Genomic DNA, 17,172 nt, shown 5'->3' with positions numbered 1-17,172 from the left:
TATCAGTGCAAAAAGGCGTAAAACACTGCTACATTATTACTTTTATTAAATTTCGTCTATTCTGAACCATTATGAATGACAGAAAAAATATCATTTCAGGAAGCAATGTTGCTTAGACATCACAATGAGGCTGAATCGTTACACGCTGTGCAAAGAATGGATTGGGAATGGAAATTAAAAGAAGTTGGATTATGCGAATTTAAAGCAACGCCTCAGATAGAGGACATGCATGTTCCGATGGTACACGTTTCAGACGACTTTGATTTGCTCCCAGCTTAGTGTACAGTGAACATACAGTTGACTCGACACAATCGTTTCGCTCATTCCTTTGAAATGATTTCGAAGGTAATGAATGTAATCTGTGATCTCTCTCTTAAAACGTTATCAGCCATTCTTGCACGGTTACCAAATTACGTAGTTTCATTCTTTAAACTATTGTTATATCTGGAGGCTATATTTAGGAGACGATTTGATGACTCTCTAATTAGGTTATCCCATGTTATATTTATACTTTCGTTAAATAACTGAGAAATTTCGATGTTGGATTAAGTTATTTTCTGTCCATAGTACGTTTTATTCGCAGATTGTACATTTCACGAGGATGAAATAAGAAAAACAAATGTTGACTGGAGATTTCTAATACTCCTTATTAAAATGTTTCAAATTTTAGGTAATTTGGTACTGTATTTTTCAGTACACAACTTTTACATGATAATGTATTGTAAATATTTTGTACCTAGTAACTTACGGTAATACTTTTAAATGATGTATAAAAGTTTTAGATTAAGGAGCTGTGTAATAAATGAAACTGCTTCGAACTTTAAGTCATATTTATCCTTTATTGTGCATCTTTATTTGCTTGGGTTCTTCATCTTCTTCTTTATCTAACTTAACTTCCTCTACATTACCTAGCTTAAAATCTATTGGTTTGTAGAATCCCATAATATTATAATAATGTGTAACATCTTTAAAATCATGTTCATGAAGAAATATTGAAGTGCCTTTTATAATACAAGATGTGAACATTCCAGTTACATCAGGCACTTCCACATCAGCTGCTGTGAATTCAATCTGAAACAGTTCATATCTATAGTAATTTTCTATAAATAAAAGTGATGTAACAATGATAGAAGAAATTATGAGAAACATTTACAGATACCTGTTTCTTACGAAGGAATAATGTGTATATCTCTGCAACATATTTGTTTTCTTTTGGATAGTAATACAAATCGGTCACATATTTCTTTGCTATTATGTGTATCATTAAAGGAGTACCAATAGCAAAAATAGCAACAGTTCCAAATGCTATTGTAACAACTACTATATTATCATTTTCTATAGCTTTCAAGTAAAGAAATGGTTGAACTAATAGGGCTGTACACGATGTTAAAAGAGAGAATGCCTTAAGATTACGAAATCTCTTTGCCAAAGTTCCCTTGTATACTGCTATTTTATCTGGTTCTGTATCTTCTTGGCTGGAGAAATACTTCACTTGTACTGCTGGTATAAATTTCTACAATGATACAATATTCATTTAATAAGAAGCTGATGTATGAACTAAACCTACTTTCATATGTAATTAAATCAATAAGACAGAGTATGTTTAAAGATATAGATACATACTTCGAAAAATGATTAAAGAATATTTTTAAATTTATAATATACCAACGCAATCATTAAATATTACACATATTTAAAGAATTTTTGGTTTCAAAAAGTATTCTAACCTTAATGTTACCGCTGCTTTTAGTAAAATATGTGAGACTTCGTTCCACGGACGCAAATTCTTGCAAACATCGTTTCCTTTGGATCAAAATGCAGGCTCGTAATACAGAAGCCATAATTAAAAATCACATGTAATTAAACTACTTTATATTAAGTAACACGCAACAAAACAACCACGATTAGTCACGAGTCACAATACTCTTGATCGCCACGACCTGCACCATCATATTACATTACATATATGTAGGTATAACTACACGTGAAATTTCAGATGATATATACAGGGTATTTTATTTAATTTGAGCAACGTTATTTGACAATATTGAAGCCAAAATATATCTGCCAAATTCATACTTTTTGTATATCAACTATTATGGTTATCGACATTTAAAATTTTCAAATTTTTGAAGTTTTGAAAACCCTTCAATGATTCAAATCCTCATAATAGTTCGATAACTTGAATAGTACTTTGTAGGTGAATAGAATTGTTTAAAAACTTCAGCAATTCGATTATCTACAAATTTTAGCAAAATGAAAAGAAAAAATAGACACACGGTACATGAACTAGAATAAAACAGGAACTCGCAGTAGCACAAACCTTCTGTTACTGAACTACTACAATTATCTCTGAAGCTTCAAATCAAAATTTCTCAAAAACAGAACGCCTTTCTTACAAACCCTTACAAAGCCCAAATCTCATGACCTTAAATCTCTACTACAATTTCGATTCAATGCCGTTTCAAAAAATGATTTCCATTCCCGGGCCTTCCCCCCATCGTAGCTAACTTCACGTTGTAACGGAACGATGTTGCCAAAACTGCTGGAGTTACAAAAATTCAAGATGTTCAAGGTAGATCGAGTAGTATGTTTCCGTTCAATACTGCGGACGGTTGCTACTTTTTTCGTTTCGCGTTAACGATCCCAACGTTTTATCTGTGACAAGCATGAAAGTCGTTGCAGTATTCTACCCGTCGTCGAAAACAGAAAACTCGCATATGCTGTATCGTTGACACGCGTATCACCTATGGAAAAGAGCAACCGTGTTATCGACTATTCGCGTTTCGTCGTTGCCATGTTTTCAATTTCGAGCGACTAGCAAATCGTGGAGTACCACGTGATTGTCGTTTACAAATGACCGTTACGACGAGTTATTTGTCCGTTCGATATTACGAAAAATATGAATAATGTATGCCGCGCAACGGACCCGTTCCGCCGCGAGTTTTTCTAAACGCATTCATTGATCTGCGTCAACGGTCCGAACGTTATTTCCGCGGAACGTATTATGGGAGACATGCCACTCCGAATTAGGTTATAAACGCGAGGAGTCTGCGAACGGCCTTCTTTTTTTGTAAATTCGCTACCTCACGTATATTTATTAATTTCGAGCGTGCAAATGTAAGTCCCATTGTGTTGGCTCTTTAATTAGATGATTAATTAGCTCGTAGTATTTCGAAATGTTGCGTGAGAGAATGGAGTGTTTTTAGCTTGCATTGTTGACAGTTGAATTGTTTGAGATTAGGAAGTCAAAACAGATATCGTAGAATTATTACTAGGAGTGGATGAGTGATGTGACCATATTGAATGAACAATTGTTTTTGAAATAGATGTATTTTTTAGGATTACATGATTAAAAAAGCACAGTATTGTTTTGGAAATTGACATAAGTTTGGGACAGTATTTGCCCAGTTTTAAAAGGTCATAGATCTTTCAGGAAATTTTGAGAATGTTTTTTCAAAAATTCGAAATTTAAATTTGAAATTTGAAATTGTTGAATTTAACTTCTTTAACTGTAGGATAATAGGCCTTGAATACACTAAAATTTTGAACAATTCCTAAAGTATTGCTGTATGTTCACAGTTAGACCAGCTCATCACAGATGTAAGGATGGCTAAGCCTGTGGCAGTTAAATGTAAATGTATTAATGGAATAAGTATGAAACTATGAGTAGCAGTTGTAACAAGGAAGACGCTAATGCGAAGAAAAAATATGTCTTTTTTTCTGATCCAGATGTTATTGTTCAACGTGCTGAAACATCTGCAGCAGTAAGTATGTTCAGTGCTTCGAATATTATCACTATATAGATATTTTATTCATTTTTCATCATTTCAGACAGTCCAAGCTAATCAAGAGCGTGAGTCTCAACAACAACAGAGTATTATTAGTAAGCAATTATCTAAAGAGAAATCATCTAATTTGCCAATTCAATTTGACTTAAAAGATTTTGAAACTTTATTATTAGAACATCCCGTTCAACCATATCCATTTACATTTATTAGTGCTGTAAAACGAAAAATTGCTTTAGAGAATAGTCCTGAAATCTCTAACAAGACACAAAATCCAAATAATAGAAATGCAGCTGAACCATCTACAGTAGTATTCCAGTCTAATACTATGCAGAATTTGCAAGAGATCGTACAAGAAATGGACTTCATAAGGCCATTGAAGGTACCAGATATGAAAATCTCTGCAAAAAAAATTTCTAGCAGAGAAAATTCTATGTCAAAAGAATTCATATCGCCGAAATTTGAGGCACCTTCGAAAGAACTTATTCACGAAAGAGCAGACAAACCACCAAAGAGTTTTGAACGAGTTCAGAGAAGGTTGGACTTTTCAGCGTCAGATGTTTCGTCTATAGTTACCAGTGAAATAGAGCCACTGAAGGTGCCAAATATCTCCATATCGTCGCATTTATCGAAGAAGAAAGAGTACATTAGAGAGAATTCCAGAGAAAAAGAGAATAGATCGAAGAGAATCAGGAAAGATGATTCTCTGTTTTCGAAACAAGATGAAATGGGGCAAGATTTTTTTAAGAGGTCTAGAAGTCCAAGACACGTGTCTAGAAAAGACTTTTCTGATGAGTTAAATGAAAGTATATCAGTTGCAAAATTAAAAAACGATAGGTTACCGCTTCACATGCCAAGAGAAAGTGACTTTGTTCCAACAAAACCAAAAACCAAAAATTTTGCTACATCTACTGCCAAAAAAGACAATGATAAGAAACACAGATCAGTTAATACACGATCTTTAAAATCAAGAGACACTTCTTTAGAATCCAAAGGTAGAAGTTGCAGTAACGAGTCACTTTCTGAACGATCATCGAAAGTACCAGAAAAAATTACAGTCAGGGAATCTAGGAATATGTTTGAAACTTTTGATTACAGGTATAAAGATGATTTACATGCGTTCAAACATACAGATGATCACATGTTCTCATCAGAAAACAGACAAATTAAGCAACACAAAGTAGCATGTTATTCTCAAGGTAAAATAGGAAATATACATTTGAAGGAGCAATCTAAAAGAGTACCTGAGAAGATGAAACCTTCTACAAGTAAGGTGGAAGGCAAAATCTATGTCATTAATTCCAAGGAATTCGAGGATATCGAATGTGTAACTGACTCAAATACAAGCGGTAGAACTCGAAGTCCAAGTACAGTGTCTACCCAAATAAAAAACAAAGACTCTGAGAAAGCTGTACAAAGTAATAACGTAATCAAATCAAACAAGATTGCAGAGGATTCAAAATATACAGATAATTCTTCACAGCAGTGTACTAACACCAGTACAAAGAAGGAAGAGGAATCGTTTACACAAAGCATTGCTACTACAACTAAGCAAACAAGTAATAGTAACGAATCTAATTTAAGTGATACTGGCTTATCGGATACATTACTAGATCCAAGAAGAATTTCATTTAGAGATGAAAACCTATCACAACAAGAGGAATTTTGTGATTTAGTAACACCAGACATGAATCTCTTGCCTCGATCTAAGCGAAAAAGACAATTTATACAAAATAATAGTGTGGAAGCTGATTCTAAGTGTCTGAAGTATAACACAGTTAAGACAGAAACAGAGCAAGAAGGCATTCCATTGGTAAGTATAATACACATTTTTAAAAAATTATAATTGGGAGAAGTTTATGCGAGAAAACCAAACAAAATGTAAATTTCAGTTACATCCAACTGCACTGCACATGCAGTTTCAAGCTGAATTGCACCTCCTTGATTCTTTTAATGAATCATTAAGGCAAGTCATGGATGTTGAAAAGTGTTTATATAATGTTAAGCAAGATCAAGAGAAAGAGGTGCCACTGCAGCATAGTCAATCAAACGACCAAGTAAAATCTCATTTTTCTAAAGTAACGAGTGAAAGAAACACCGAAGATTTGGAGCACTGCAATGAGATCAGTAAATTACATAAACAATTTGTTGATAAAGGTATGCGATTCAAACATGTATTGAAATTATTGACTCAGAAAAACCGCTAATATTCAAATATTAATTTTAAATCATGTAGCGCACCATTCTACAAATCAGCCCGCGAAAAATGAATTCGACGGTTTGAACAAAATAGATAAACCAATAGTTAAGGCGGTAGAAGTACAAACTCAAACAGTAAATGATATAGCAACGCAAACCGAAGTACGATCGACTCGACGAAGTATTCAGAGTAGGTGTTCGGAAATATGTGGTGTCCCGTATGAACGAGGATTTGTTGGAGACAGCGAAGTTCCCCAGCTATCCTTAGATTCAGCTGAGCAATTTGAAGACCTAGATCAAATAGAAGAAATATCATTGCCTAGTAAATTAAGAACAATGTCGGAAATAAGTTTACACGAAACCACGTCATCCATCCGAACAGAGACGGGAACTGAAATTAGCATCTCCACCCGAGATGTAACTTGTTCTTTTAATAAATATCTAGATTTAGAAGTGAGTATAGTAAACTAGCTATAATTTACGTGCTAAAAGAAAACAGGAATTTACTTCTTTTTGTATTTTTAGATTGCGCAGTTAATAAAAGACGAAAAACAGAGATACGATAAGATTGAAATGTTATTTAAATCTCGTGAAAAGACGTTAAATGATCGAACTAAAAAGTTGGTAAAATTAGAAGAGCAGAAGCGTGCGTTAAGAGACACTGGACAAGAAAGTCGCGTTAGTTCTGTAAAAAAGAAACAAAGGGCTTTACTTCTAAAATTGCAGCAAGAAAAAGACGAAATGAATAGGTAATTCTTTTCTCTGATGAACGTATCTCTAATGTTGGTCTTCCTATTTAATTATAAATATGGTTTTCAGATTAAAGGAACTGCACAAAATTGCAAGTCAAGAACGAAAGCTCATGCTGCAAAAGCAGAGGAACATGTTTAATCCTCAAATGTCTACTAAGAATATTTTAACAAAGTTGAAAAGAAGTGCAGATAGTCAATCGCCTCGGAGATTATCTGGTCCGATGAAGGGCTACGATATCAGAAGTAACAGTTCTATGAGTTCTCTGGTCGATTCTGATAAATCCCAGCATGATCGATCTCAGACAGATTCTCGTATGCAAATGTCGGGAAATGAATTGCACTTCTCTAAGCTGGACCTGGCGACAAGTAATAAATTCGCGAATTTTGTTGACGAACCTAATACATCTTTCTTAAGGTTCGATAAATCTAGTGAAGCTATTCAAAGTACTACTACTCCAGAAAAATGTATATATAAAGCGCAAAAAGAAGGAAATAAATCGAAGTATGAAATAAAGCCAAGAAAGTTTGAAGAGAAGATGCCTAGAGCAGATATTTTGAGACTGAAGTCTCATCAACATTCCATTGATCCAAAATCAATGTTAGGTCATTCTATGAGCATACATGGAAAATATTTGTTTGAAAAAGAAAAATCACCAAGTGTTTCGGAACTGTTGCAACAGAATTCGAATAAACCTACTTCTGAGCACACTAAATCAGAATCTGATACTCTTGTGGAGGAATTATCGAAGAAGTCAAAGCCTTCCCAAATGAGTGATAGTCACTTTCAAAGTATAACTTCTCCAAGGGAACGAGAGTCTTTGTCCAAACCTACGTCTATGACCAATGAAATTGTTCCAGAAGAGATCAGTTCTGTCAGTCAGGAAACTGTATCAAAGACATCAAAATCGTCCCAAGTCTCAGAAGATATTTTACAGACGCATTCAAAAAGTTCTAAAAGGAGTAGCAAATCAATTCCCACTGACATGTCTAAAAAGACACAGTACAGTTCTGAATCCAAATCAAATTTCAAGCGGAGAAGTTCAAAGTGTCAGAAGAGCAAATCTTCATCTAGTATTCTTACTGAAAACATTCTAAGATCTAAGTCTAATTCTCAGATGTCAGAGGAATTTATTAAGCATCATAATAAACGAACGAAAATGGAGAAGGACTTTATCCAAGCTGATAAAAATGATGAAAATACAGCTTTGCACAATACGGATCTCAATGAAAGTCAAAATTCTTTACAAGCCGTAACTAAACATTCCAAACCTACCAAGGACAAAAATTTAAAACTATTGACTGATAGGATAGATAACTATGAAAGCAAAGAGAATATCTTATGTCAGAAGGTATTCGATAAAAAAGCTGAAACTTATGAGAATTCTTATCAAGACAAAAGTTCGCACAATTTGGACAACATATCCACAAAATCTCAAACCAGTAACTTCGCTGTTTCTCATCATAGTTCTGGGGAAAGCGATAGAAATTACTCGAAATCTATAGTTGTCAGGTCCCAGGATCATAACTTGAAGACTTCAAAGAAGCTCGAACAGTAAGTAGTGAAACTGCAGTCTAAAAATTTGCATTCCATTCGTATTCGTCGCTCTTCTAATTTTGCAAACTGTTTTAACTATGTTTCAACGGTTCCACTAAATTAATGAAACCGCGAATCACGGACGTGTGTAAGGAATCTAATAATAAACTGTATATTCACGCCGTGAAGTGAAGCATTGTAAAAATAGATTCTCTGCACCGGCGATCTGCATTCCACTGTCATTGCGGTGTACCAGCGTGTAGTAAAGAATATTTGCTTCTGTTATTACAATTAAGGAATTTGTTAAGAAAATTTCGCACTTACGTGATTGCCAGTTTATAATTATTCAGCCAATATGGAGAATATGTTTGTGTTATCTGACATGATCACTCTGTTTAGAATTTTGAATGCGCGTGAAGCTGCACTTGCATCGCGGAAAAATTGTGTGGAAGAATGGATGGCATGGCATGCAAAGTTAAGAACAGAAGAGGACCGTGTGGCGCGGATGGAACAAGCTGCACTTAAACTTGTAACAGCCACGTCGAATGTTTTCTCGCAAGGTGGGTTCAGTTATATTCATTCTTTACAAATTTATAATGAATATTTATTTCGAATAAATATATATTTTGCTTTAACTCTGATAATTATCAGAGAGAAGTGTGTGTCCGTTTATAGATACTACTGTATCATCTGATACAAGTGACATCGAAGGAAGAATAGAATTGTTAACTGAGAAATTGGCAGAAAGACGAATGGAGATGTCACGCCTCAAAAGAGAAGCAAGGAAGCAAACGAAACAGAAGCTTCGGGCTTTAGAAGCTAATTTATTAAATCAAATTAAGGTAAGTCGTTCTTAGTAATATTTCTGAATTGTTGCGCGTGTGATAAATCATTATTCTTCTGTGACCAGAAATACGATACAACCATTTACGAAATGCGCAAAAAGCTGGAATCAAAAAAGGGAACAACTAAGGACAGTGATAAATTAGCGATAGAGTCAAGATCATTAGCGGATTTTAAAGTACCTGAGATTCCTTTAAAAAAGATACAAGATATATTTAAAAATAGCGACTTGTTAAGATCTAGATCAGAGTCTGATTTATTGTCTACTAAAAGACCAACAAAGGATCTTATAAAAAATATTAATATATTACGAAGTGAAAATACCGACATCCAATATGATAAATATAATTCGGAAAAAGTAGCTAAGTCTTCTAGAAGTTTAAGAACCTTGGAGCAGCTAAGCTCTGGGAAAACGGGTACTGCTAACAGCGTTCAATCTGTTCTGGATGAGTATATATCAGAGCAAATTGAATCTGAAAAACTTGGATCGATGTCACCAGTCTCAGACGATGTCCGCTCTGAGAAAAATTTCGTTTTCGATCACAAAATATATGGCGAAGAAGTATCAAGTAGACACACCGCGAACGAAACAAAAACGAGTAGTATCTCAGAAGATATTAAAACTGAAACAAATGTGCCAAAATCTGAGACAGACATTCTTACACAGTCAGATGCAAAGCTTTCTAAAAATGAAACTACTATTCAATCTAACGTAAAGGAATATAAATCGGACTTTGATACATTCTCTGAACAGTCTCAAATAAAAAGTGTCTCATTGCAATCTGGCACTGATAAACCACAAAACTCGGAGTATTCTCACATTTCTACGAAAATATCTAAAGTCGAAGGTTCCAGTGCAGAAATTAATACCGAACCTGCTAATGAAATCCTTGATTTTTCTCGAAAACTGGATTCTATACGTTTAAATAATAAAAACTTGAACGAAGACATAAGCTCCCTTGAAAATGAACTCAAAATACTAACAGAAATAATGTCGCGAATTAGTAAGAAGTCGAGTGATCAATCGAAGTCTGAAATACAGAATGAAGAAAAGAGCACATCGAAAGATATATCTGAAATGCTTCTGAAATCTGATAATAATGAAATTGAAGATGGCAAAATTGCAAAGGAAGATACGAATGAAAAAATCCATTTGAGTCAGAAAGAGGCTGTCTCTGATATTTCGCAATATTTAATTACTAGTGCAAAATTGAAAGCTGTTAATAATTTCAACGATAGTAAGAGTGTAGAAGAGGAGGTTGATAATGTCATGTCTGTAATAATGCCGCCAGATGAAACGTCACTTTCTAGATCGAACCAAGAAATAGATTACAAAGCAAGGACCAAGGAAATCTTGAATGGAATTGAAAAATCAATAATATCAGAGCATATTAAAGCTACGGAGAATGATCTGAATTCTTCGACTATATTGACTGAAAATAAGTCACATACATATGAAAGAAATGAAGATACACCGAATGATGCTTCTACGAAAATTCGTATGAAATCTTTGTCTGAAACTTATATAAAAATATCGGGTGAAAAGAGCGTAAACACAGCGGGAAATGCATCTGAAGTAGTATATTCTGTAGAGGAAAATTTAGTTGAATCCCATAGTTCAGAAATTCAGAATTTGTTAGAATTGAATAAAACTTCGCCAGAAAAATCCAATTTGCTTGATAAAGACAGTTCAACAGCAAATGATGTAATTATTACTCAAAGTTATCTGGAACATGATAATGATACAATCTCTAAGCAACTTCCTTACCCTATTACAAAACAGACAATTACAGAATATGTGAGTGAATTATTGAAAAAAGACATTTCTTCAGAATCTAAAAGTTTAACTGAGAAAGCTGGAGACTTTGAAGAGGTACTAGATTATAGGAAAGATGATAAACACCAAACTGCATGTGATACATCTTTAGGCTCTAAAAAGAATAATTTTGAATTAATAGCAAGTGAATATATTGATGATAAGAATGAAAGTAATTTAATTGTAGAAGATACAAATGATAAATCTACTGGAATATCTAAAGAAGATGTATCTGCGACAGTTTTAAGTTTTGTCAAAAAGGATGAGGCTAAAAATGAAAGTCAATCGAGGGTAACATCTATGGATAAAACTTCGTTTGATAGGGATAACTGGACCATATCTGATTCATTCGATATTCAGCAAGATGCTACTAATTCAGAGTGGGAAAAGTCTCAAAGTCAGAATTCAAAATTATCCCACGATGACTCGAGCGAATTCTTGGACAGAAAAGGTGTATCTCAGTCGATGGATAATTCCAAAAATGAAGATCTCCAAGAAAACGTAATTAGTGATATAGAAGATGTATCTCTATTTGTTCCAAAAGGTGAATCTACAAATATTGATGCGTATGGAATTAGATTCGACGATACAATACAAGATTTACAAATTGAAAAGACTAACGACAACATCGATGATATATTAGAAATAATTTCTCAAGATATAAGTCAGGAACAAAATCAAGAAGAAACCATACCAACTATAGAAACAGACGATTTCCAAAAAACCATTTATGACTCTGTGACTAAAATACTGGATAAAGTGGAAAAGAGTATAGATAATAGTTCCGTGAAAGAAAAAATCGAGAGTCATTCAGAGCTTAGAGAAGATAAAGAAATAGAAGTAATACAGGAAGAAATTTTATCTTCGAGTAGTCCTGATTTGAAAGATAAATTACAGGAAGAGAGTCAAGTAGAAAGTGATGAAAACAAAGAAAATGTTAATACTGAAGAAATTATAAATGAACATATAACGATTACTAAGGTTGATACAGAACCTATTGTAGATATTAGTCTACACGTAGAAATTCAGAACGATGAAGATACGTGTCACGTTTCGTCTAAATCACGGGAGATTGTAATAACAGAATTGGAACCAGGAAGCGTGGAAAGTGAGATTTTATCGGAACTTGAAGTCGATGCTAAAGTAGAATTAGCAGAGGAGGAAGCTATAGAGATAAGTGAACCCGAGGACAAAGCTGAAACCCAAATAAAAGTGATACAAGAGGAAGAACCATTGGAACCTATACTAGAACAAGATAGTTCTGATGGTGAGCAACTTGACAATCTAGTAGAAGTGACTGAAAGTGTATTGGAAACTATAGAAAAGCAAGTTGAACATTCCATAGAGTCTATTACAAAATCAGAACTGATATCACATGATAAGACTAATACTCCAGTCAATGAAGTTTCAGAAAATAAAGCAGATAGCCAGGAGAGTGAAATTATTTTTGAAACCACAGATCATCGTGAAAAAGTAGAGAACTCTGAATTAATTACACCAGATGCACCCGCTGATGGGGTAAATAAAACATTTAACATTCTGAAAGATCCAGAATACGAAGATATCTCCGAGGAAAGCCTCGAAGTGTCCGAAATTTTCGACAAAAGTGAACTTCAAAAATCTGCCGCTGTGCAAAAATTGTCTTCTGTACCAGAGAAATATGAAGCTGTACAAACTTCAGAAGAAATATTGAGAATACTTGATGAAATAACACAAAAATCTACAAGCCCTAATTACAGTGAAGAGCAGTCCCGAAAAGATAAAGAAAATTCTGAATATCGTGAGAAGCCACAAGCAGAAATTCCTGATAAGGATGATGTACATTCAATGATTGAGGATAAACCTGTGGAAGATCATATGAAGAATGAACAGTCATTAGCAATCAGTTTGGAGGATCAATCACCGAAAACAGTAGCAGTAGAAGAGGAAAATCAGTCTATGCAAATGGTACCCAGCTCAAATGAAGAAGAAAAGGAAAAAAGGGAACAGGATGCATCATCTGAATCGAGTGAAGGCAGGGATACACCGAAAGGTGTACCAGAAATTGAGATGGATTCACCTAGAGACCCTAATGATTCAAGATTAGACATTGATGGATTAAATGATGATTTGTTGACTAATGCTAACGCAGAGAATCAAAATAGAGATTCCAAAAACACATATCATGCTATTCCCATTGTTGCGACGTCTGAAAAGGACATAGAGGTCATGATAGACAAATTGAAAGGTACATTTTTATCTATGTATATATATGTGTATATATATAATATTCTATTTTATTGTTCTATAAAATCGAGGATAAAATCACACGCAGTTTTTATACAAGTTGATTTGAATTTTATTAAGATATATTTTTAGGTATCTATTTTACAATTTAACTGGTACTTTTGTATATATCATACTAGTTTGTGAAATTCTGAATGAAATTTAATGTGTACCATTTGTTGAGATAGTTCTGTTGCTGAATGAATATTTCAATGTGCTGATAAATAGATATTTAAAAGCATAGATCTTATTAAAAGTGGCTGATTAAGTTTTCAGTTGATTCTATCATTTCTTTGATTTGGAGCATCGAGAATTACACTATACATATTTGTTACATACATTACAGAGACACGTTCTGATTATTATAATGGCTGTGTATTCCTGTGCAAAGCATTGCCTCGTATAGCCATGTATTGTTTATTTTCAGAATAGCAAAGTCGAGATAATAGTTACTTAAAGGTAATACAACGCGAAATTTTGAATGAAACGAATATTGACTTGTTCTCTTTGTATACGGATCAGTGTTGCATGAAGTGCTTGACCTTTAATTATTCATTTTTGTATGCACAAGGAAAGCCTGTAAATATTATGCAACACAACACATATGTAAAATATTTTATCTTCTGTTTCCTCTAAGTATTTTTGAAGAAATGATTCTCATATGTTCAAATCTTCCTTGGAATGTTCAATTTCGTTTCACAGCTTTATAATATTTTAATTAATGCATCAGAAAATCTCTGTTACCTTTGGACTTTTAGTTTCAATCCTCCAAGCACTCAATCAAAGTAAACTGTAAATTAATAGTGTAATGTAAAAATTCGTGTTGCTTTTCCTGGACAATTTTTTTACAAACTATTTCACAGACTTATATTATTTTTCATTCTTATTCATACAGCGTCATTGGAACAGCCAGGCTTGGAGGTTGCAGAATTTGAAGCAAAACTGCTTCATATACAGCAGCTACAAATTGAATTAGAGGTACAAGATAATATTCCCATCATTGTACTGTCTCTTTATAACACAAAAGTTATCTCTTAATATCTATATTTCATTTCAACAGATTAAGAAACTAGAAGCAGAAGAAGTATCTTATTATGTTAGAGAAATACCCAATAAACCACCTCCTCCCTATACTCCACCCGGTGGTGGTCGAAGAGTTTCAACATCACTTGGATCACCTTCTCCTCCCCCAGCTGTGATTCCTTCAAATATAGAAGAATTAACAGCGTTCACTGAAAAGGCTACAGCGATAATATTTCGTGCCAAGGAGGCAGGAGAGGATATTATGAATTTAGAAGCACCTCCTGAGATCTGCGAGTTAACCAAAGAGAACGATGAGACTGTGAAAAAGGATAGGAGAATCTACAACACATTCCTGTTTGATCTGTGTAAAGAAACGATTGCCGAGGTTTACCAAGCCGAGTACGAGAAACCAGGTCCCAGTTGGACGAAACCAAACGTGAAGACGAAGCCGACGATGAAAATTCCAAAAACAATCGAGGAACTTAACGAATATGTGAATAAAGAGGTAGCGACGTTGTTTGGCTTCAAGACGAAACTGCAGCGTGAAAATATGGTGATGCGTTGGAGTAGAAAGCGAAGAGATAGGGTAGATGAATTGCTGGCTAGGGAGGCCCAAGCTGAAGAGGATGAGTGGACTAAATTTCACCACGATGAGCTTGCGGTAAAAAATGGTCTCACTGTAGCTATACTGGATACTCTAATAATGGAAACTGTAAATGTAGTTAAAGTGGCGTACGCGAAGAAGCGAAAAGTAATGGTTTAGTTCGCTCTTTAGAAAATAATCGCGATTTAGATGGTAATATATACGAGTCTTATTACAAGAAATGTTTTGAACTTGAAACATCACTTGCATGTTTTATTTTGAAACTCAGTAAACTGGCCTCAACTGCCATATTTTTTTACGAATCTGCTGGATAATTATGTTTCATCTGTTCGTGCTTTGTATATTATCTATAGGCTGGTTCCTATTTTTTTCTTCGATAAATGATTTGTCTTTAAATAAAGCTAAATATTAATTATTTCATTGTAATAGAATTGAAACGGTGCGAGAGGTCCATTTGTGAAGTATAAAATAGTAGAGGATTTGTAATCGATAGTTACGAACTTGATAATCAAACGCGTTCGTTTCGAATTTTTGTTAAAGATAAGATCTTTGTTAGAACGAGTAGTATGAGTATACAATTTATATTTGCATATATAGAAATGTAATAACGTAACTAATATAAGAATCCTGTTAATATTCATTTGCAGGAAAATGTATAGTTATCAGTTAGACAACTCTAAGCATTTTGTTCGAGTAACTAAGTATTATTTATGTATAGTGTTTTGAAAATATTTGGCCAACATTCTATCAATGCATTTGACTCTTTTATCATATCATAATTTTTTTTTTAATATAACTTGTCTCGTTAAAATTAAATAATTTTCTATCTAACTAACTCTTTTAATTGGAGAATGTTCAGTTTCGTCATTTTTCCAATATTGTATAATTACAGATAATACTTTTTTATTAATATTATCAGTAAAATATGCTGGCAGTAAATGGCTAAATGTTTTTAATGCACTTTCTGTAACTACTAATAATATGTTCCTTACGCGATTTTTGTTTATATTCTATTACGAATCCGTAGATCTTAAGTTTATTTTTTCTACCGATATTTATGCTGTAAGTACTATTAATGCTCTAACGCTTGTCTAGTATTTTAATTTCAAAACTGCGCTACTCGAACAAAACTGCCTCTTTTTTAATTACGTTGTGTAACTAATTATCGCGTTGTAGAAGTCGTCGGCTGTGGAACGTAGATAGCGTATGTTCTTACTAGGCCATGTCGAACTTCGCAGAGTTATGCTCAACTATTTCTAATGAAATTAACAAAATTTTAACCAAAAGACTGATACTTAGGGCCATTTCGATATAAATTACAAAAAGGAAAGAAATCTAAAAGGAACGTGATAAATACGTCGGCAAAGCTCGACGAAACAAACGTTGGAAAAGTTCTAATAGTTGATTGTCTTCGTAAGAAAGAGATAACTTCGTACTTTCAACTCTAGTTCTTTCATCACGTAACAGTGCATACACTGATTAAAATTATTACCTAACATCTGCGTTATCAATCGATAACAGTCAATGAACTGCTGATCGGTTACGTATTTTAAGGCTCGGTCAGATTGAACAAGTTATTTGAATTCAAACGATTCGAGGTAACCTGACCAACGTGAACATGTTATTTCACTTGACTTGAGATTTTCAAGCTTCAAGTAAAGTTGAGGTCTTTTCAACTTTTTCTTGCCTTGAAATACACATTGATTAATGTGTACTTGAATTCACTTAAATACCACAGTTGAATTCAAGTAACATGACTAATCTGAATGAGCCTCAAGGGGTAAATTCAACTTGGCTGGCGATAGAACAATTAAATTTCTATTAAATCGTGTTGGAGCTTTGCATTCTCGGTTGTGATGTCGAATCTAAAATTCACAAACTAAAAGTAAGATGTTACTACGTTGCATGAAAATCGACAGAGATGAATGGAACTGTAGCTTTAAATGTAAAGCAACGATTGAAGAGCTTCTCGCGCGTATTTTAAGAACGTGATCACTTCTCTTTTAACGTGTGACCTCTAAACTTTTGTGTGATTCAGAAATGTATATACGGCGATAACGCTCAAACTTTCAGTGCGCATATTCTAATCCACAATCTATCATTCGTTTTATGGTAATCTATGTCTACGTTTATCACGAAAGGGACACGATTTTCTTCCGTTTCCGTGTTTAGGCTCCCCTTTTCGTTTGCGGTTGGAGCCGCTGAAAGCAGAGACTGCATTCGTAGTTGTTATACACAAACATTGTTCACGTACGTAGTGTTGAATATGTACTTAATTAAGGTATAATATATTTTATAATAAACTTTTTGAAAAATTACGAGAATTTGTTTCACATTTACGGATGATA

General features: G+C 33.9%; 3 protein-coding genes across 5 annotated transcripts in view; 2 read left to right on the top strand and 1 right to left on the bottom strand.

Moving 5' to 3' along the window:
• Window positions 1–824, top strand: part of LOC143188862 (uncharacterized) — a 29,473-nt gene extending 28,649 nt beyond the window's left edge. For both annotated transcript variants that reach the window (XM_076393352.1, XM_076393353.1), the window contains one exon: window positions 100–824. In XM_076393352.1, coding sequence (XP_076249467.1) covers window positions 100–279 — 180 coding nt within the window. In that variant the 3' untranslated portion in view covers window positions 280–824. The remainder of the gene's footprint in view (window positions 1–99) is intronic.
• Window positions 817–8,734, bottom strand: LOC143188865 (transmembrane protein 70 homolog, mitochondrial). 2 transcript variants are annotated; one of them, XM_076393360.1, is made up of 5 exons: window positions 8,598–8,734; window positions 2,324–2,747; window positions 1,728–1,940; window positions 1,160–1,513; window positions 817–1,071 (listed from the first exon to the last, which is right to left on the bottom strand). In XM_076393360.1, the coding sequence occupies exons 3-5, from the start codon at window positions 1,839–1,841 to the stop codon at window positions 832–834; spliced, it is 708 nt and encodes a 235-aa protein (XP_076249475.1). In that variant the 5' UTR covers window positions 1,842–1,940; window positions 2,324–2,747; window positions 8,598–8,734; the 3' UTR covers window positions 817–831. The 2 variants fall into 2 exon arrangements, with proteins under 2 accessions (XP_076249475.1, XP_076249474.1); XM_076393359.1 differs by lacking the exons at window positions 2,324–2,747; window positions 8,598–8,734 and having other exon boundaries at window positions 1,728–2,032.
• LOC143177349 (uncharacterized) lies at window positions 3,610–17,142 on the top strand. Its single transcript, XM_076375223.1, has 13 exons — window positions 3,610–3,621; window positions 3,657–3,767; window positions 3,835–5,601; window positions 5,681–5,945; window positions 6,025–6,440; window positions 6,513–6,736; window positions 6,807–8,291; window positions 8,673–8,842; window positions 8,925–9,115; window positions 9,184–12,367; window positions 12,410–13,159; window positions 14,093–14,175; window positions 14,258–17,142. Exons 1-13 carry the CDS (start codon window positions 3,610–3,612, stop codon window positions 14,981–14,983), a joined length of 9,384 nt encoding a protein of 3,127 aa, XP_076231338.1. The 3' UTR covers window positions 14,984–17,142.
• Window positions 17,143–17,172: the final 30 nt, after the last annotated feature.

The sequence above is a fragment of the Calliopsis andreniformis genome, chromosome 3, assembly GCF_051401765.1.
Source record: "Calliopsis andreniformis isolate RMS-2024a chromosome 3, iyCalAndr_principal, whole genome shotgun sequence".
Lineage (NCBI taxonomy): Eukaryota > Metazoa > Arthropoda > Insecta > Hymenoptera > Andrenidae > Calliopsis > Calliopsis andreniformis.
This window is presented reverse-complemented; position numbering and strand designations above follow the sequence as displayed.